Genomic DNA, 22,748 nt, shown 5'->3' on the forward strand with positions numbered 1-22,748 from the left:
AAATAAAGTAATGCTTTTTCATTTCATCCAGGAAAGGTAATAAAACAGACTAATTACTGCAGTTTCATTTTCTGACTCACTCACTATCTAGCACAATAGTTACATATTTGTCTGCCAACAATGCAGGAAAGATGTTTAAATCCAAACCCAAATATACAATTTTCATTTTTAGATTTCACAAAAATATTTCTATTGACTTTAAACTTTTAGAAACTTTTTAGTTTAGAACCTAAATTGATCTGATAGTGGCTCTAAGGACAAGTAAGTTTTTAGATATTTAAGGGCTATTTCCAGCACATGTGGCCTGTACTACAATAAATATTAAAATTGGGCTTTTCACCCTCCCTGTTTTCTGTAAGATATTTTCTGTCATTTCATGACAGAAATTATTCTCAGAGTAGAGCTTTGTGAGTTCAATATTCATCAGTCGCTGGACTAATGCATCCTTGTAACTCTTTTGGCTTCAATAGATACTGAGAACTGGACAGTATAATGAAAACAGATCCTTAAACTACACCATTTAAATTGTGAACTGATGCAATCCTAAAACATTATTAGGGGTTCTTCTGTAGACAAAATTCTTAGTTAAGTTCATAGCAGTGTTGCTGTAGCTCTGTTGGTTCCAGGATATTAGAAAGATAAGGTGGGTGAGATACTATCTTTTTACTGGACCAACAGCTGTTGGTGAGAGACAGGCTTTCAAGTCACACAGAGCTCTTTGGGTCTTCTTCAGGTCTTTGACCTGAAGAAGAAGAGCTCTGTGTGGCTCAAAAGCTTGTCTCTTTCACCAACAGAAGTTGGCCCAATAAAAGATAGCATCTCACCCACCTTGTCTCTTTAGTTATGTTCAGGCATTCATTATGGGTTTACGAATGAGTAAACCTCCCACAAGCAAAAGTGTGTCTCCCTGCGGTGTAAGAGGGCTTTTATTTTTCTTTAAGCCTTCACAGGAAAGGCACAGGGATGTATACATTACACTTTAGTAGGCAGATAATTACATTTCTGAGCATAATACAGTGCAAATGCAGTCTTACAAAAGTCAAATGTAGCAGCAGGTGATTACATTTGGATGATTTGATTATTCTGTAATCATAATCCTGATTTTATGGGTATCAATGAGACCATAGCTATTTACTAAGAATTACTTTGTGGAAAGAGCCAGATACTGAGTTTACAGGAAAGAAGGAACAGGAGAATCCCGATGGCAACTGCATTCCTCAAAGGTATGTACTGTAAGGTGGGACAAGATTACAGTGTTCCCTCTAATTTTTTCCATCCATTTGCAGAATAAATTTTGTTATGTGCACCAAAGTATGTGCACGCCAGTAGAAACAAAAAACCTAGATATAATATATATTTTTAAAAAGTTACCATAGGGATAATTACTCCAGCCAGGACAGGTTAGGCATTTTAGAACTCACTACTCAAAGAATTAAATTTAAGTGTAAGAGAAATAAAAATTATGAAATGCATAGACAAGTCAAAATATTAAAATAACCCACTTTGAAAGAATAAAATTACAGAGACTATATGTGCATTGCAGGAAGTACCAAGTAGTAACAACAATAATACAAATATGTGTTGGGAAGTGAGTGAGTGAGTGTGAGAGAGAGAGAGAGAGTGTGTGTGTGTTGGCTGCTGGGGAAGTGTCTGAGACATGCCGTGCGCTGTCTCTTTAAGGCACTCACTGAAAGCTCCCCTGCTCTGCGGAGATGGGGACATGGGAACTGGGGAGGGGGAGAGAAAGACAAACAGAGAGAGAGAGAGAGAGAGCTGGCTGCTGGGGAAGTCTCAGAGACCGTACACTCTCTCTTTAAGAAAGGCACTCACTCACTCCCTGCCTGGAGGCTGGAGTCCTTCAGATCTCAGCAGCTCCAAGTCCTGAGCCAGACTGTCCCCTCTCCCCTGCTCTGCAGAGATGGGGTACAGTGGCAGGGGAAAAGGGACACCCTGACATTAGTGCGCCACCCACCCCTGCTCTGCACAGCCAGCAGGAGGGTCGCAGGAGCAGTTGCAAAAGCAACGGGCCAGGCTCCACCTTCACTCTACACACCTGTCCCCAGCCCCTGAGATGGGCTCCGCCACTTACCTGGAGCTGTTCCCTGCAGAGCGAGTGTCTCTGGGGGCTGGTAACTCCTCCCCTCCCCTCATCCCCCAGGGCGCTGGGCTCTGGGGGATCAAATGTAAAGGCACCAGGGCGATGGGTTCTTGGGCAGACACTGGGGATTGAATGGTTGGGGCTGGTGGAGCTGGGAAGCAGGGGGAGCTGGGCACATGCTGCTGGATGTGCATGCTCTGCTAATCAATTGCGCAGCACTTGAATCTCTCCTGAGCAGCTGCCCGACTGCACAGCTTAGAGGGAACAGAGGACAAGACATGCTTTTCAAGATCCCTTGGAGCATGGTTTTATTAGCTGCTGCAGGAGGTTGTTTATTTCTGATCTTAAAGTCACAAAAACACAATGTGCCTTGGCCCTTCACTTCACTTCAGAGCTGGGCTCCCATCCAGCAGCTACCACTCTCCAGCTGCCCAGCTCTGAAGGCAGCACCACCGCCAGCAGCAGCGCAGAAGTAAGGGTAGCAGTACTGCAACTCCGCCTACAATAGCCTTGCAACCCCTCCCCCCAACTCCTTTTTGGGTCAGGACCTCTACAATTACAACTCTATGAAATTTCAGTTTTAAATAGCTGAAATCATGAAATTTACGATTTTTTAAATCCTATGACTGTGAAATTGGCCAAAATGGACCAAGGACCAAGAATTTGGTAGGGCCCTATTTATAATATTTTAAATATAAAAAAGTGTTTATAATTCATAGGGGTGGTTGCACTCAGGTTTGCTGTGTGAAAGGGGTCACCAATACAAAAGTTTGAGAATCACTGATCAAGTCAGTATAGTAATTATAGGAATGACAAAAGGGAAGACATAAGTAGATTGCTAAACCTGCAACCGTAAGATCTAACAGCAGCAAGGAAGACATTTACGGTGCCCTGGTTACACAAACTCTATGTATCACACTGACCTCTACTTTAAGAAACCATTCCAACTTGATATTTACATTAGTAATGTACAGCTAAGAGATCAATTACTGTAAATTAATTTAAAAATTAATCTGCTTTAAGGCTAAATACTGAAGTGTTTGTCAAACTTATCAGATGGGACATGTTACTATATGCAGTACACATCTGAAGTTGATGATTTAGTTAGGCTAAATGCCATACACTATCTCCGCATGTAACAAACTTCCTGTTCAAACCCCCATTTTATTAAATCTCTCTTTCTTTGCTATAAGTATAATACAAGAATAAAACCTTAAAAATACCACTAGAACTCTGTTGATGTTTTACTACTCTACTGATGTTCTACATATATATATTGCAACTAGCTGACCATTCAAACCAATTTCATTTGTGGGGAGTGTACTCTTCAAAACACAATGCCTCACACAATTAGAAGCAGCTATTACTATAATTCAACCCCCTTTTTAAAAATCTGAAAATATATCTGTACTGTTACAAGTATCAACTACTGTTATATATGAGCTTCCCACAATGCAGAACAGATGTTTAAATCTTAACTTAAAATATATAATTTTCTTCTTTAGATTTCACAAAAATATTTCTATTGACTTTAGGCTTTTACATACATTTTTGGTACTGAACCTAAACTGATCAGACAACAACTCTTTAAGGAAAAGTAAGTTTTGTGACATTAAATTTAAGGGCTCTCTCCAAGACCTGGCACGTGAGAGAATCTCTCTCCATTTCTCAATTTGTTTACTTCTGCTTATAGTCCATTTCACTGTTTTCCATGCACGGTACAATGTTTTCCTGTTTGCGTAGGTCTTTCACACAACAGGGAAGTGGAAAACATTTCAAAAATTGGAACATGATTCTAAAACCACAAAAATTGGTTGGAATGGAGTCGAGGGGAACAATAACTGAGTGGCAGTTGTGGAAACTGAATCTACCATTAACTCTTCTTCAGAGTAAATTCCAAATTGATTAATCTTCTTTAAACAATTTACAGCAATAACAAATGTGAAGGAAAAAATCAAGTTAAACATGAATAAATTCAGTCATAAAAGCAGGGTTTTTTAACCAGTAAATTCTTCCTTCCCCACTGTAAAAATTCCCCAGTGGTATAGATATGAACACAAAGCATAATCTTGATATGACATATGCATGAGCATGAAGCTCAGAATGAAGCCCGCAAAATTACTACATTCAGTCAAAATTACCTATGATGAGATTCCCCTCCATCCCTCTTTACTAGACCGTATAGCAGAGGTGGGCAAACTACGGCCTGCGGGCCACATCCCGCCCGCGGGACCGTCCTGCCTGGCCCTTGAGCTCCTGGCCAGGGAGGCTAGCGCCCCCCCCCCACTGTCCCCCCCTCCCCCGCAGCCTCAGCTCGCCATGCCACCTGCGCTCTGGGTGATGCAGCTGCCAGACAGGCTGCTCTGAGTGGCATGGTAAGGGGACGGGGGGAAGAGTGGGTGTTGGATAAGGGACAGGGGTCCCAGGGGGCAGTCAGGGGATGACTGGATGGGGCGGAGGTTCTGGGGGGGCAGTCAGAGGACGGGGGGTTGAATAGGCATGGGAGTCCTGGGGGGCGGGGGTTTGGATAGGGGTCGGAGCAGTCAGAGGACAGGGAGGGTTGGATAGGGGGTCGGGTCCTGGGAGGGAGGTTAGGGTCAGGAGGGGGCAGTCAGGGGACAAGGAGCAGGGGGGGTTGGATGGATCGGAGGTTCTGAGGGGGGGACTCAGGGGGTGGGAAGTGGGAGGGGGAAGATGGGGGTAGGGGGCCAGGCTGTTTGAGGAGGCACAGCCTTCCTTACCCGGCCCTCCATACAATTTCAGAACCCTGATGTGGCCCTCATGCCAAAAAGTTTGCCCACCCCTGCCGTATAGGGAAAGTGCATTTTGTTTTGTACATCTTTTGATCCTGTCGGAGTTCAAGATATGTATCTTGACATTTATGACAAAACAACTCCACTGTCCATATCCCAGTTCCAGTAACAGAACACTGACATTGACATTTCCATTTTCATTCTTCTTACTAAATACTGTATCAACTCTATTATTCAAGGCAGATGGATGTTGTGCTCCCCCAAGCTGTATAATTAAATTGTGGGTTGGTATTACAAATGAAGAGAACTTGTAAAGTCTGAAAAAGATTTTGTCCAATACTATCCATTTTTAATTAAAAGATGTATACTTTATTCCTTCCTCTTCCAAATGCTTACCTTAAAGAGAACGCTGTCAAATCACACACGTATTCTATATGCAATATAACAGTAGCCTATCAAATTATCAGAAAACTAGCAGCACTAAGTGAAATAAGCCATGCGGGCTAACAGTGCAAAGGAATAGAAGCCAGAAATTTCTCTCTCTCTAATCCAGGAAAAAAACCCAATATGCAACCTTGCACAAGTCACTTTACTTGTTCCACAGAGATGCACACATGAAAATTAGGTACAAATAAGGACTGAAATTAAAATTGGGTAATGTATCAGAGCTAGGGTGACCAGACAGCAAATGTGAAAAATTGGGACAGGGGGTGAGGGGTAATAGGAGCCTATATAAGAAAAAGACCCAAAAATCAGGACCATCCCTATAAAATCGGGACATTTGGCCACCCTAATCAGAGCAGATCTCTCCTTTGTAAGTTAAACACTAGAAAGTCTTGATAATACTTTCCTTTGGATTTCTTCCAATTCGTCTTACCATAACTAATTTATGTAGGCTTTACTGTATTTGTCACATACTTTCATGTAATTCCATTTTAGTTTTCCATCATTAAGTGTTGATCTTTAATTTACCCTGAAGCTTGTCTTTCTTCACAAATAAGCACCATTTCACTGTAAGATGATGCTATGAATCCATAAAAACATTCCCTTTTCAGCACGCAATGCCTTATGTGACCATTTCAGAAATAGGCTTGTTATGAACATAACAGAAGATATATGAATTCATAATTGAACTTTTTTCCAATCCTTAGATGGACAATGCTATGGAAATGTAAAGTATTTTTCTCTCTTTCAATCACACCCTTGGATCTTCTTGCTTACTATTGTTATGAGTAACAACGAGGATTACTGTAACTAAAAGATTAGATTAAAAACTAATTTCTCTGTTTTTCCCAGTTTATTCATATAGTGCATTTACCTGCACTCTCTCTTTTACTTCCAGTTTTGGGAGTCTTTCACAAAGTAACAGAACAGTCAGTCTCTCTCTCTCTCTCTCATCAGGATGCCTATGGGGCAGGCACAGTACCTAGAACTATTAGTTCTGCTTTTTAAATATTTGACTAGATTTCAAGCTGCAAATCTCTCTTCAACAGAATGAAATATATGAGAGCACATGTGATGAAAAGTAAGATTTTGATATACTTCAAAAAATGCAGCTGAATAAAGTGTCTTTATGATCCCATAAGCACACACATTATACTTTTATCATTGACCCTCTGGCATGTTATTTTTAAATAAATTTAACTTTATTATAAAATTTAATTCTCACAGTATTCTTGCAGTCCCCTGGCCTCTTTAAATCATTCAAGAACAATCTGTCTTTGGCCCAGTCCTGGGAAGCACTGACCATCTTGAACAATCAGGCACTATCAGCAGCCATGACTCATGCAAAAGCTGGTCTTCAAAAAATGAAAATATGGTAATTCCAAAAAGTGAATTCTCTCTTTCAGCTGAAGTTGATGGCTTTCAAAAACCTGAACAGGAAAAGTTATAAATGCCATGTTTCCAGTCTCTGAAAACTAGCCTGTGCTCGTAGTTTGTCAGTTGCAAGGAACAGATGCGGAGAACAGCACACAGGTGGCTAAGTAGAAGGGGAAGAGTATGTGGCCTGGTCTACACTACAAAGTTAGGTTGACATAAGCTGCTTTACATCGACCTAGTTATGTCCGTGTCTACACTTAAATCTGTCTCCCACCGATATAAGTGACCCATTTCAACGACATAGTAACACCACCTCCCTTTGCGGCACAACACCATGGTCAATGTACGGAGGTCAACACACCTTGAGCGTAGACACTGCATTACTTACGTCAACAGTCCTCCAAGCAGCTAGCTGTCCCACAATGCCCGACACTGTCCATGCTGGTCACAATTGTGAGTTCCACTGACAAGGTCATGGAGACTGGAACCCCCCCACCTCCCCACATTTAAAAACCCCATAAGTTTAAAAAAAAAATTTGTTGTTGTTGTCCAGCTTGGTGAGCCCACCTCTATTTGCTCTCCAGTATTGTGCACATCTGCCCAGCTGATCATACTCCAGATGCGCTCCTGCCTGGAGCAGACAGGAGATACTGGATCTCCTGGGCCTGTGGAGAGAAGAAGCTGTGCAGACACAGGTCTGAACCAGCCACAGAAATGCAGACATCTATGAGCAGAATGCTTGGGTGATGCAAGAGAAGGGGTATGACAGGGAACAGCAGCAGTGCCGTGTAAAAGCAAAAGAACTACCGCAGTCATAGTAGAAGGCCAGAGAGGCCAACAATCTGGTGCCCAACCGCAGACCTGCCGCTTTTAAAACGAGTTGGATAGCGAAGACCTATCACCGCCCCGCACACCACTGTGGATACCTCCAAGGAACCAGAGTCATAGGCTCCCTGCCGAGAACAATAAGGAGGTGGTAGTGGCAGATGAGGAGTATAAAGGACAGGACCTGTTTTTGACTTGTTTTACCAGTCCTGCCGGATGAGCCCAATGTAGGGGAAGGACTCTTGGGTAAGTGTGTAGATAAATTTTCGACAAGAATGGCACCCAAATTAGCAGGACGCAGCTTTTGACTTTTCATTAATTTTCTCGTACTAGAAGAGGTAGCGGTACAACAGAAACAGAGTTGCTATCAGCTTTTCATTCACCTATAGAGTTAGGCAGGACGGGCCATGTGGAACAGTTTATGCGCACACGTCTCTTCCTTGAATTCTCAGAGCTCTCAATGAAACTTCCATAGAGGTACATTGCAATCCTCTCCCAAAGGTTTCTAGGGATGGCAGACTTATTTCTTCCTCCGCGGTAGGACACTTTCCCACACCAGGAGGCGATAACTTCAGCAGGCACCATATTGCAGTACACAGGCTAGAAGCATACGAGGCCGAGCGGCTTCAGGATGCCAGCAGTAGCTACGTTCTCTCTGCCATTGTTACTCTCAGGGGCGAGGTATCAGCTAACACCACCTCCTGTGGAAAATGGTGCCGATATTCAGTGCCATTGTTCTATACTCAGTTTCATGCAACCAAGCAATTTCCTTCTTGTTTCCCTAACCCGTGGTGGATCATTCTCACCATGGCTTGAGCTGAGGGTGGCACTGGGAATCAGGAACTCCAAAGCAGAAGTGTCGAGAACACTGCCTTGTTTAACTAAGGGAGCAGGAGAAGGGGGAGGGTTCTGAATCTTAAATTTCACTTTTTGTTCCTACTATCCTGACAATGGAACCTTGGTGTGTCTTATCTGTAGCTGCGGCCATTGCGGCCTTGAGGGGGGACTCCCTCCATACCAGGAAAATGATTGACCAGGTGACAAGAAAACAGAGGATCCGGGAGGATGTGTTCTGCAAGACCCTGCAAACCAGAGCTGCATCACACCTTAAACAGAGGACCTGGAGGGTGAATATTGCAGGTTGTATAGAGACAGAAAGAGTGGACAGGAAAAAGGCACAGGTAAGGGAGAGGAAGATGCACCAAAGCATAATGGGGCTTCTCCGACACCAAACTCAGGTGTTGCAGACTCTTGCAAAGCTCAAAGTTCAACAATCCTTGGCTTGACTCTCACTGCATTCTGTGAAGAACTGAAATATAGTGCCTCCCTACATCCCTTCTGTCATGAGTAAGGCCCTCAGCTGCACCTGCTCGGTACTTCTGATGCCCTAACAAACCAGCTAGGCTGCCTCATGGACTGCCCTGCCTAACTGGCTGAGGAGGCCAGCAGGCCAATTCTTAAACCTAGCAGCAGTAGCTCGCTGGCTGCTCAATGCACATGCCAATGGACATTCTGCCTCCCTTTGCTTGACTTTGTTCTTCACACAGCGCACAGTCAACCTGTGGAACTCCTTGCCTGAGGAGGTTTTGAAGGCTAGGACTATAACAGGGTTTAAAAGAGAACTAGATAAATTCATGGAGGTTAAGTCCATTAATGGCTATTAGCCAGGATGGGTAAGGAATGGTGTCCCTAGCCTCTGTTTGTCAGAGGGTGGAGACTGATGGCAGGAGAGAGATCACTTGATCATTACCTGTTAGTTTCATTCCCTCTGGGACACCTGGCATTGGTCACGATCAGTAGACAGGATACTGGGCGGGATGGACATTTGGTCTGACCCAATATAGCCATTCTTATGTTCTTATGATTCTCCAAGCCCCACTCCTGCTTTGCTCCTCCACTGCTCCAGCCCAGATTCTGCCCTGCATCCAGCTTTGTTCCCATCCTGTTCCAACCTTGCTCCTGCCTCTCCTCACTCCAGGTAATCCAGTTCCAGCCCTCGGCTCTGACTCCTGACTTCGACTCTGACTCTGTCTCAACCCGTTTCTCTGACATCCGGACTCCGATTACTCAGCCTGATTCCTGCTCCGAACCAATCCGCTGACACCCGCTCAGCATTCCTCATGGCTTCAGGGCCAGCCCGCCTACCCCTACCACTCAACACCAGGGAAAAGCATGGGCAACAGCAGCTTTACCTACAGTGACAGCAACAGTTGATGTATGCATAGCTACAATGGACATCCGTGTTCCTTCCTCTGGTTTATTAATTAAGGTTCCTACATTTTTTTTAAGTTAAAATGTATTTACTTTTAAGTTCGTCAGATTATTTTTTGAATCAGTTTTTGTAGTGAATAAGACGCTTGTGTTTTTAAAGTTATTCGTCTTTATTAGTTTATAAAACATGATGTATGACTACTGCTGGCAGTGAAAGTAGTGCTCTCACTACACATTAAATGCCAATAGGGATCATGGGGGACCCAGCTCCCAAGTAGTACACTCACTTCACCCTGGATCACTGCCAAACACTATCGTTGTCATAAACGTACAGCAACCCCAACCCCCTCTTCCCCAACATTAATATGTGCATGGTCATTGATATAAACACAGATGTGCAGCAAGCACCACACAATTTGTAACAGGCCCCCAAACTGCTGTCCCAGGTTGAGTACAGTACACCACAGCACATAATTTGGCTCGCTGTTAAATTGCTCTTTCAAAGCCTACTTGAGCCACAAAGCTGTTTGCTGAGCTCATCTGATAGCCCTTGTATCTGGCTGTTCAAACTCAGCAGACAGCGGCTATGCCTCCGCCCGCCACCCCTGCAGCAAGTTTTCCCCCTTTGCTTCCCAAATATTATGCAGGACACAATCGGCAGCTAGAACCTTTGGGATTGTTTTCACATGGAGATCCAATCCGGTGAGTAAACAACGTCAGTGCCCTTACATTCGACTGTCATTCTGCACATGCTGAGCCTGTAGTTGAATGTTTCCTGGCTGCTGTTGAGACGGCCAGTGCACAGCTTCATGAGACAGGGAAGAAAGGGGTAGTCTGGTCCCCCAGGATCACTCCTGGCATTTCAACATCACCAGTGGTAATAATCCATCTGTGGGAAAGATGGTTCCCCACTTGTAGCTTTCTGAACAGTCCTGTGTTCTTAAAGATGCGAGTGTCCTGCACTTTCTCTGACAAGCCAACATGATGTCTGTGAAGAATCCCAGGTGATCCACCAGCGCCTGCATAACCATGGAAAAGTAACCCTTTCTGTTGATGTATTCTGTGGCAAGGGCTCTGGGCCAAAATGAGGATGTATGCGCTGTCTATTGCTTCACCATAATTCAGTAAACCCATAGCTCGAAAGCCATCAATTATGTCCTGTTCATTCCCAGAATCACAGTCCTGAATAGCAGGAGACAATTAATGGCCCTGCGCACATGCATGACAATGTCCCATGTAGTGGATTTTTCCCACTCCAAATGACCTCCTACTGACTGACAGCAATCTGGATTGCAAGTTTCCACAGTGTGATCACCACTCCCTTCTCCACTGTCAGTGCAGCTCTCATTTTGGTGTCCCTGAAGTGGATTCCTTGGGCAAGTTCAGGACACAGATCTAGGAATGTGGCATTGTGCATCTGAAAGTTCTGCAACCACTGCGCGTCATCCCAAACCTGCATTACGATACGATCCCGCCAGTCAGTGTTTGTTTCTTGGGCCCAGAAGTGGTGCTCCACCATTTGCAGCTGCTCCATGAATCCCACCAACAACCCTGAATTGGTTTTCTCTATGTCTCACCACCAACTGACCGCCAAAAAATTGTCATGTTCCCTATGATTCTTCTTGAGGCTCTGCAAATGCCGTAGGATCATGCATGCTGTGCTCGAAACACAAGACAGCAGTGCAGAGCTGTGCAGTTTCCATGTTTCTGTCAGAGAGGCAGATAGTGACAAGTCATGCCTGGGTTCATGGGAAATTGAAAATAGGCCGGAAAATGATGGGATAGAGCACTGCATTATGGGAAATTCACCCCTTGCTCCCACACACCCCTGCACGACTCATTTCTGCCCCACCAGGCATTGCCAAAACTACCCAAAAGACAGTGCTGCACACTCAGCATATCCTATCTATGTTGATGCTTTGTGCATCCAGCATTCCTCAGTGGGGAGGCGGGGGGGGAGAGGGGGGACAAAAATGCAGAGCATCTTTTAGGACAATTATTTCTGCCCTCTGTTTCATTTACCACAGCCTGCTCCCTCCATCACTCTTTATCCCCACTGTGTACATCTGCCTCATCTCTGCATTTCTCTTTCAATTTATGTTAGTTTCTATTTGGTCTCCATTTTTCCCCTCATAGCTTCTCTTCCGGAGTGGACAGCCTGAACTACTACTCCCCGTTCTCCTCTACTCTCAGACACCTAATTCTTCTAATCCTGGGCTTCGTTTCTGCTCCTCTTCTATCATATTACCTCAGTGAAAGCCCCAAAGAACAGTCTCTCTCAGGGATTTTAGGCAGCAGATCTCTCCAAGTTCTGATCTGTTCCTCTCCCCAAACCTCCTGTTTGGCTCTCAGATATGGCAATCATTATGGAGCTCTTAATTGTGCTACATCAATTGCAGAAGCAATTAGCAGGGGAGAAGCCGCCATCAATTACTGCTTATCAGCCATGACAGCAACCACCAGTGGCCAGAGGGTAACACAGCTGGAAAACAATATCCCTAACTCCCATAGAATTATTTCCCCCTGTAAGATCTTCAGGATAGGGGCCATCTTTTTGTTCTGTGTTTGTACAATCCCTAGCACAACAGGGTCCTCCTAGTCCATGACTAAGGCTAAGTTTTCATCATGGATATTTTTAGTAAAAGTCATGGACAGGTCACGGGCAATAAACAAAAATTCACGGAAGCCTGTCTCTGACTGTGACCTGTCTCTGACTTTCACTAAAAATATCCCTGGCAAAAGGGGTAGGCGGGTTGAGCACCCACTGGTACTGGGGCTCCCGGGTCCCCCACCGCTGCGGTGCGTGGGAGCTTGGGGTTCCCCTGCCTGCTGCGGCTGGTCAGCTGCAGGGTCCCCCCACCAGGGCAGGTGCTGGGAGCTGCGTGGGCAGGGCTGGCTGAGAGCTCCAATCCCATGGCAGAAAATGTCACAGAGGTCAATGGAAATCACGGATTCCCTGACTTCTGTGACATAATCGTAGCCTTATCAATGACTAGTATTAGCATTAATAATAATATTAACCGTTGCACAGGGGATTGGTCAAAGGCAAGCCTACAGATAGATAGTGACCAAAAGGATGGGTGAGAGGCCCCCTCATTTTTAGCAGAACCTTTTAAAACTTAAGTTAGAGAGGCCATCTTAACCTCCTATATCCACCAGTGCATCCAAGAACAACTGATTATGGTAATACCTAGCTGATAAGAATAATTCTGCTAAAATAATCAGTTAGTGGCGATATTTAAGTTATTAGATGTTAAGGTTACCACCTCATTCATATGCTGTCTTCAAACTCATTAAGGTCTCATCTAGACTAGAAAAAAAGGTGATCATTTGAAAGCCACATTATCTAGAATGTTTTAATTAAGTGCTCTTTAAAATGTTGTTTGCACTTAGTGTAGACAGTGTTTAAAACCTTTAAAAATCAGGTTAGGGGCCATGCCCCTGGCCAGCTATGTCCCAATCTACATCAGATGGTCAAAATGGCATCTGGGTTATTTGTGACAGCTGGTTGATGGCTAGATATTTTTTAGGCTGAAGTGTGATTAGTATGCTAATGATATCCAGTTCCACTTCTTTGACCAAACACAGATTCTACTGTTTCATTCCTTCCCCAAAGCCTGGCCAAAATAGACACCTACATGAAAATGAACTGGCTGTGATTATCATGTCAAGACTGAAGTGATATCTTGTTGAAAGTGTAAAACATCTAGTTGAATGGGCTAGATGTTGCACCAATTAAAGGAATGCCCACCTACCATCAAAATACTTTACAGTCTGGGTATCCTGTTGGATTCATCACTACTCCTGGATTTTGAGGCCTTGTCTGCACTACAAAACATATGTTACTGACAAGAAACGTCAGCAACAGGTAACAGATACAGTTAAATTGTGTTTAATACTGGTTCAGCTACACGTATAGACAAGGAAAATGGTGCTGAACATTGCTTGCTCCTGCCTATCTACACTCACAGCATCTGTAACCTGAATTTCAGCACTGGTTCAACATCATCTCTCGCTGACACCCATTGGGAACAGGGAGTATTTATTTCTTGCACTGTAGACAATACGTGAAGTAAAAAACAATTGGATCACTGCCATTAATGTACACAATTCCCAGTAGACTGATCACTCCTTCCTGACATACTGTGCAAGTGGAAAACCTCCAGGCTAAATAAATTAAGGTAATTGTTTCTACTTAGGGCTCCCCATAAAATTCACCCAGAACCTTTGGCTTGAGCATAGTGCAGCTGCCTGAAGTTGAGTACAGGGTGAGTCATCATTGTCCCCTCTAAAATAGAAAGAGTTTTGAAGAATGTCTCACCATTGCTCACACTGGTTCAGCTGAACTGTTGTTTGCAATGTTAGAAGCCCTAGTGTATACAGGCTTTTGGCTGCCAACAGTTTATCAGTTCCCTGTCAATTAAAATTTGCTCCCTGCAGGTCTAAATAATAAAGTGTGAAAACCACATCAGCAGCTGAAACCCCATCTACACTAAGGCTCATCACACTGACAACACCCGGTCAGCTGAATTAATGTTAACAGTGGGAAACTTTCCAGAAATGTACCTAGTTTAGACAAGACCTGTGCAATGAATGTGCTAGTGACTTATCTTTTACGCCTCAAATCTTCCAGGACCCAATTACCTGAAAGACTCCCTCTCCACCTGTACCCACAGCAATAGTTAAGATCAGCTTGTTTGTTCTGAGGTCGGTTCCCTTGATGGCCAGCACGCCCATCCCCCAGAATTTCTCCCTCTGGACCAGTTCAACTCTGGTCGTGACTCTGGTCATTTTATTTAATAATTGGTTGCTGTGGTTGAGATTTGTCTGCTCGTTGCTTTTAGTTCTAATTTTAATTGTCAGTTTGGGATTTGTAACTTGCCTAACATTTAGTTTACTAAAGTTTGTTAGTGATGGTTACAGCAACGGCTATATCTTTATATCACTTTCCCACTGACTGCAGGAGGAAGAATATGAATATATATTTCTACATTTTTGTAATTAAAGTACATTGTTGCCATTATTAAGCATGCTATGAAAATTCATCTGACAGAAAATGAAATGTTTAAATATAGTATTTTACTCTCTTGTATTATAAGTAGTGATTAGAATGTACTTTATACTACATCACCATTTTCCTTTAACACACAGGGCACATAGAACCACGCTTAATGCTAAACTGCAAAGCAAATAATAAATCCACATTTTAACTCTTTCAGCTAGATGCTCTTGGCAAGCTTTTTGAGAGACCTGAACAGTGGTCACAAGTATCTGTAACCTGAATTGAAACCTCTCCCCTACCTGGCTACACAAATGAAGGAAGATAGGCTGTGAGGAGAATCTGAATGTGGACTACAGGAGGATGCAAAATTTACAACAAATCTATTCCCTGCTGTGCTGTTATGTGACAGAAACTAAGCTTTCATTTTAAAAGACAGGTTTCTAGCACTATGGTTGGGAAGTAACATGCCTAACACAAAATGAATATAAACTGATGTGCTGAGGTCAGTTTCGAGTAATCCTGAAACAACGGGACTGAGAAATATGAACTGTTGCATTTGAACAGACCACGGAACTTCACTATGACAACTTACAGGTCAACGTTGATAAATTCACTGCTAATTGTTTTTAACAAGAACATCAACCTAACCAGTTTATCCATTATTATATTATAGTGAAAAGCTGTGTAGTGTTGCAAGGATGTGTAAAAGAGGAGTTAAACCACATCCCACCCTCAAAATGCCAAGTGCTTTGAGATTTTAAATGCAATATCCTGTACCACATAAGATTTGGCAGCAGGAAAAATTTTATCCATTTTAATATAAAAATGCTATACTGATTTTATTATTCATTTTCATATTTTGTTCACTGGCCACTGCCTTTTTTCCCCACTTACATAGAATTGCTGCAAAATTTTTAGTTTGCTGCAGCAGAAATCTGCAGAAACTAGGGGATCTTTCCACAGACTGATATCCAGCTCGCTGCAGTCTACAAAAGCCCCTCTGAGATATCAATAAGATGTAGATTTTTTTTTTTTTTTTAATTTTCAGCAGCACATTTCTTACCCACAACTTTCCGTTGACCCAAAATGGGCCGTAGCATTAACGTCTGTTGAACTGGCTATTTCTTTTTCATTTCAAAGATATTAATGTTCAAAGATTTCATTTAATCATAGTTGAGAAGTCACTGAGAATTACCTCCATCCATCACTTACTTTCAGAACGTGCTTTCCTGTCATAGCCAGTTACCTATATTTCTGTTAACAGAGATATTTTCCTTCCAAATCAACTTAATCTTCTTGTCCAGTTTATTCAGTAATACTAATGTTGTCACCATATAATCACAATTGATTATTTGATGACTGTGATGTCAAACACTGGACTTTAGCACTAAAGAATATAAAAGAATGGTCTATTTACAGAACTTTTTTTTTTTGGCATTACTTGCACCTAAGTGGCTACTAGTAACACGAAGTTTGAACTCAACATTGCAGTGGTTGAATCTCAGATCTGGAGATTGTTGCTTATATAATATACAATGCACAGTAATATGCGTCCAAATAACAGTAATAGTAGTATTAATACTTAGCTCTTATATAGCACTTTTCATCAGTAGATCTCAAAGTACCTAAAATCTGTAATTGTCGTATGCGTGTCTCTCTCACCAACAGAAGTTGGTCCAATAAAAGATATTACTTCACCTATCTTGTCTCTCACAATCTTTAATGCATTTAACTTCACAACGCCCTTGTGACATAAGGAAGCCCTTTTAAAAACATTGATATAAACTCTTGTGTACAGAATTTAGTTTTGTCAGTTGATGAAGTAACTATATTTAATGGGACAGCAAATCTTTTAAACATAAGGATCAATTACCTTTTACAAGCAATTTATCTCTAATAGACACTCTCCGAGTAGAATCAGAAGCTGGGTTGGATGTACGGGGCCCTTTGACACCATCATCCCGCTTCAGTTTGCTTGCCAGCGTTAGCATTACTGCTCTCTTCAACCTGGAACGCAGGCATCAAAATAAGATTAGTCACTACAGTTCAAAGTGCCAGATAAAGTCACAAAATAGTAAAAAGTTTCAAATTACAACTAAATGTAGAGCCAAGTGGTATCCAGGGTATCCTACTGACACTTGAAAGGCTACAGCAGCATAGCTTCACAACAACTGTGCTTCCATGTAGATGTTACCTACACCAACAGAAGGGGTTCTCCTGTCGGTGTAGTTAATCCACCTCCCTGAGGGGCGGCAGCTAGGTTGACAGAAGAACTCTTCCATTGAGGTAGCATGACCTACATAGAGACTTAGGTCAGCTTCACTATGGTGCTCAGGACAACTTGAGACAATTTCGGGTGCAAATACTAAGGAGTTGACTTTTAGTGCATTAAATTATAGTGCAAATGATTACAGCAGAGATAGTTCAAAATAGTTTTAACGCACTCAGTAGATTTCACTCTGATTCCAATGAAGTTTCACTGTGCTAATCAGCTAAAATATACCACTTCTTGAGGTCATTGGCTTCACAGAATATGTTTCCTGCTTGACCGTGGAGGGGGTGGGGGGGGGTCACAGAATCTTTTTAAGTAATTACAAGCATTAAAGGGTATTTGCATATCCCTGGAAGCTAGTATTCTATAGCTACTAAGTACTGCATTGAAAGAGAATCCTCATCAGTTCTGACCGCGCAGAAAGGGGAGAGGGGACTATCCCCTTGTAGGGAGGGACAATATGAAATCTCCATTTTTGCTGCAAATGCCCTTAGCAGGGCGTGAAGAAGAGACACTCCTACCAGGCCCTCCCTCACACTTGCCAGCATTCCAAACAACTAAAGTGGATGGAGACACACCACTCCGATACATGGTGATGAGGGCCATCTAAAGCCTGGTCTACAATAGAAAATTAGGTCAGTATAACTACATTGCTCGAGGTGTGAAAAATCCACACCCCCGAGACAGCTAAACTGACCTAACCCCCCATTTAGAAAGTGGATCGTGGGGTGGTGGAGCCCTACAGCCTGGTCTACACTTAGAAGGTAGACTGACATAGCTACATTGGGCAGGGGTGTGAAGGGAAAAACAACAACACACCTGTGAACGATGTAGCTATGCTGACCTCACCCACTGTATAGATTCAGCTATGACAATGGAAGAATGCTTCCATCGGTCTGGCTACCATCGCTCAGGGAGATGGTGTTCCTATATTGACTGAAAACCCCATCTGTCATGCTGGATGTATCTATACCGGGGTGGGCAAACTTTTTGGCCCAAGGGCCACATCTGGGTATAGAAACTGTATGGCGGGCCATGAATGCTCATGAAATTGTGGGTTGGGGTGCGGAAGGGGGTGAGGGCTCTGGCTGGAGGTGCGGGCTCTGGGGTGGGGCTGTGGATGAGGAGTTCAGGTTGCAGGAGGGTGCTCCAGGCTGGGATCAAGGGGTTCAGAATGCAGGAGGGGGATCAGAGCTGGGGCAGGGGGTTAGGCTCCAGGCAGCGCTTATCTCAAGCAGCTCCCAGAAGCAGCAGCATGTCTCCCGTCCGACTCCTACGCGTAGGCGCAGACAGGCTGCTCTGCGTGCTACCCTGTCTGCAGACACCGCCCCTAGAGCTGTGGGGGTGGTGCTTGCGGCCGGTGCAGCATGCGGAGCCCCATGGCTGCCCCTATGGGTAGGAGCCGGAGGGGGGACATGCCGCTGCTTCTGGGAGCCACGCGAAGTGGGGCAAGCCCCGGACCCCACTCCCCAGCAGGAGCTTGAGGGTCAGATGTAGCCCCCGGGCCATAGTTTGCCCACCCCTGCTCCATACTATCGAGTTATGCTGGTATAGCTATGGCTACCGCTATTCTGGCATCGTCTTTATAGTGTAGACAAACCTAAAGCATCTGGATAGATACAGAGGCCCAGCCACGGCTCCTAAGATAAGAAGTGATCATTTTGTTACATCAGTCTTCCCTTAGAGGAATTGATGAAGATTTCTGTGATACATCACTATGGACCTCCATTGTATGAAGGCATATAAAGGACAGTGCTTGAAAATTACACACACAAAACCTAATCAATATGCTAAACAGCCAGAAGGGCACTTATGCAAGACCAATGGTAGTTCTAGAGAAATTTGCTCTTTGGTATGGGCCTGGGGAAACGACACGCTGTAAGACTTTGACTTCACTGGAGGAAAACGGATGTGTTCCTACGTTAGTAACTTGACTTAGATTATCGCAAGGTAAAATTCTAGCGAAGGCAAAGCAGTTTGCCATTTTCATACAAGTTAGCAAATTGAGTTAAAACTGGAAAAATAGGAAGAGGCACAGTTAAGTAGGGCCTTAAAGATATTCTTAAGAAACATGAACTTATAGTGAAGAAGGACGAGCCACGAAGTATTCATAGGCTTGGTAATATGGTCAGAACAAAAATAGAGCCAACGTAGGCGTCAAGGAGGCCGGTAAGGCAACATTAATTATAATATAACATGAGGGACTTGATGAGAGATTTTGCTGTGTAGACTTCAGCTCTGTACCTGTATGCTCCATTCTTGTGAACAAGCGGTAAAGTAAAATTTGTCATTCGTGCACCAGCTATTTCACTTTCTTAGCATTTATACTACATAATAGATAGGGAAAAATTTTAGGCCTGCAAATCTAGAAGTGAGGTTTTTACTCACGAAAGCTTATGCCCAAATAAATCTGTTAGTCTTTAAGGTGCCACCAGACTCCTTGTTGTTTTTGTAGATACAGACTAACACGGCTACCCCCTGATACAAATCTAGATAGTACACCTGTAAAAGCAGTTATTTTCCAAATATCTGGGGAGAAAGTAGTATGGATCCAGGCTATGATTTATATGCCAAACTTTAGAAACTCAAAATGCCATTGCATGAATTAGGTAATGAAGACGCACAGAAAGAGAAATGAAGGCATTAAACAAGAACAAAACGGAAATGTTGAAAAGAACAAAATATAGCAAAGAATTGAATAATAAAGTTAGAAAATCACAAATCATATTTGTGGCATATTATACTGATAAGAAATGCAAAGACCTTGAATGCACTGGGCGTAGTAGCGTCTAAATCTGGTCCTGAAATATCCACTTACCTAGGGGAAATATAAATCTTGCTTGGCAAAGTGAGCCAAGCTAGGACGGGAAACCACCAATTTCACCTCTCTGGAGGGAGGAGAAAGGACCAGAGAGCAGCCCAGGGAAGAGGAGAGGAAGAACAAGGAATGAGTGGGACAGGCACTACTACTTTTTCAAGGAGTAAAACCTCTAAGGAAGGAAATTCCACCACCTCCCTAGGTAACCCATTCCAGTGCTTCACCACCCTCCTAGTGAAAGAGTTCTTCCTAATATCCAACCTAAACCTTCCCCACTGCAACTTGAGACCATTACTCCTTGTTCTGTCATCTGGTTCCACGGAGAACAGTCTAGATCCACCCTCCTTGGAACCCCCTTTCAGGTAGTTGAAAGCAGCTATCAAATCCCCCCTCATTCTTCTCTTCTGTAAACTAAACAATCCCAGTTTCCTCAGCCTCTCCTCGTAAGTCATGTGCTCCAGCCCCCTAATCATTTTTGTTGCCGTCCGCTGGATTCTCTCCAGTTTTTCCACATCCTTTTTCTAGTGTGGGGCCCAAAACTGGACACAGTACTCCAGATGAGGCCTCACCAATGCCAAATAGAGGGGAACGATCACATCCTGCGATCTGCTGGCAATGCTCCTACTTATACAGCCCAAAATGCTGTTAGTCTTCTTGGCAACAAGGGCACATCCAGCTTCTCATCCACTGTAACCCCTAGGTCCTTTTCTGCAGAACTGCTGCCTAGCCACTTCCGTCCTAAGTGAAGGACTCTGCACTTGTCCTTGCTGAACCTTATCAGATTTCTTTTGGCCCAATCCTCTAAATTGTCTAGGTCCCTCTGTATCCTATCCCTACCCTCCAGCATATCTACCACTCCTCCCAGTTTAGTGTCATCTGCAAACTTGCTGAGGATGAAATCCACGCCATCCTCCAGATCATTAATGAAGATATTAAACAAAACCAGCCCCAGGACCAACCCTTGGGCACTCCGCTTGATACCAGCTGCCAACTAGACATGGAGCCATTGATGACTACCCGTTGAGGCGGACGATCTAGCCAGCTTTCTATCCACCTTATAGTCCATTCATCCAGCCCATACTTCTTTAACTTGCTGGCTCCTAAATGCCTTTGAGGAACTGGGCCTTAATGTCCCCTAGACTGCATTAATAGGGGCAGAGCAGGAAGTGTTCAGAATTTGTTAACAGGGGGAGGAGGGGAGAGAAGAGGGCCTGGAGAGAGGCCAGAATTTATTTAGAAGGAACAGAGGACAGAAGAGCCCCCAAAACGTGTTAATTTGATCATGTGGGAGAATCCAAAACGATCAATTGATGCAGGACAGAAAAGCTGATGTATGGAGATGTGTAATTTAAACAGGGCAGGTGGTAGCTGGGAGCTCTAGTGAGTTGGCAGATTCAGGGCTTGTCTACACGGAATTGCTCCTAATTAACTCTGTCGGTCTGTCCCCAAGGTTGGGGGATGCCAGTGTCTGTCAGTCTGTCCCCAGGGCAGGGGAGATAAAAAGGGGCAGTGTCTGTCCCTGTGGGAGGGGCAGGACAGGGAGGCAGAGTCCATCCCTGGGCAGGGGGAGGGGAGGAGAGAGGCAGGGGGTTGCGGAGGGGGCAACATCCAGCTGTCCCAGTGGGGGCAGGAAGGGGGACGAGCATCTGTCCATCCATCCCAATGGGGGGGGGCAGGGAAAGAAAGGGGGCCAGCGTCCCTCGGCCTGTCCCCCTTCGGGGGGGGGGAGAAAGAGGGAAGGGGGCAGCGTCCCTCGGCCTGTCCCCCTTGGGAGCTGGGGGGAAGAGGGGGAAGGGGGCAGCGTCCCCCGGCCTGTCCCCCTGGAGGGGGGGAAAGAGGGGGGAAGGGGGCAGCGTCCCCCGGCCTGTCCCCCTGGAGGGGGGGAAAGAGGGGGGAAGGGGGCAGCGTCCCCCGGCCTGTCCCCCTGGGGAGCTGGGGGGGAAGAAGGAGGAAGGGGGCAGCGTCCCCCGGCCTGTCCCCCTGGGGAGCTGGGGGGGAAGAGGGAGGAAGGGGGCAGCGTCCCCCGGCCTGTCCCCCTGGGGAGCTGGGGGGGAAGAGGGGGAAGAGGGGGAAGAGGGCAGCGTCCCTCGGCCTGTCCCCCTGGGGAGCTGGGGGGGAAGAGGGAGGAAGGGGGCAGCGTCCCCCGGCCTGTCCCCCTGGGGAGCTGGGGGGGAAGAGGGAGGAAGGGGGCAGCGTCCCCCGGCCTGTCCCCCTTGGGAGCTGGGGGGAGGGGCGCTGGATGGCGCCGCGCCGGGCGGACTCACCTGGGCACCGAGTCAGGTCCCGGCTGCAGCGTCCCCCCCCATCCCGGCCTGCCCGGCCCGGCCCCGCCCCGCGGCCCGGCGCTCCCGGAAGTGGGGGCGGGGCCGCTCTTTCAACACCAACTTTATTAGCAGCCGTCGCCGCTGCCGCGCGCCAGCCCCGGTTGGCTCCGCCCCCTCCCCCCCCCCCCCGCCGCGCGGCGCCGGGTCTCGCCTGGGAGAGGCGCTGAGCGCGCCCCGGGGGGGGGGGGTCACAGAGCGCAGCGCGGGGCGCGCCCCGGGGGGGGGGGGGGTCGCAGAGCAGCCGCCTGGCCCGCGTCCGGGGTCTGATGCTCGGCCCCTTCCTCCATCGCCTCCTTGTGTCTGTCCCTCCACTGCAGGCAATAGAGACCCTGGAGCCCATCACCCGCCCGCCCCCCTCTGTCCGCTCTACTAGCTTGTCCGGGCACTACCCTTGTCTCCACTGTCACTCACAGCCTGGTTCTCAAGCAGGGGTCTGGGAGCACGTTTCAGGGGATCTGCCAGAATAAACTAGAGATCAGGGCAGGCCCTGGACTTGCTGGGGCCCAGAGCCTGAGCAACAAAGCTTTGAGGGGGCCCCAGTGTCGTGGGGCCACGGGCAGTTGCCCTGCTTGCTGACCCCTAATGCACCGCGGTCCTGGGTTTTAAGCTACTGGGTATGCAGAA

General features: G+C 45.5%; 1 protein-coding gene across 2 annotated transcripts in view; it reads right to left on the minus strand.

The window, feature by feature from the left end:
• Positions 1-22,199, minus strand: part of UBE2F (ubiquitin conjugating enzyme E2 F (putative)) — a 136,700-nt gene extending 114,501 nt beyond the window's left edge. For both annotated transcript variants that reach the window (XM_065562221.1, XM_065562220.1), the window contains exons 1-2: positions 22,065-22,199; positions 16,584-16,717 (exon numbers count right to left, since the gene is read on the minus strand). In XM_065562221.1, coding sequence (XP_065418293.1) covers positions 16,584-16,701 — 118 coding nt within the window. In that variant the 5' untranslated portion in view covers positions 16,702-16,717; positions 22,065-22,199. The remainder of the gene's footprint in view (positions 1-16,583; positions 16,718-22,064) is intronic.
• Between the last annotated feature and the right edge of the window lie 549 nt (positions 22,200-22,748).

This window comes from Chrysemys picta, chromosome 11 (genome assembly GCF_011386835.1).
Source record: "Chrysemys picta bellii isolate R12L10 chromosome 11, ASM1138683v2, whole genome shotgun sequence".
Classification (NCBI taxonomy): domain Eukaryota; kingdom Metazoa; phylum Chordata; order Testudines; family Emydidae; genus Chrysemys; species Chrysemys picta.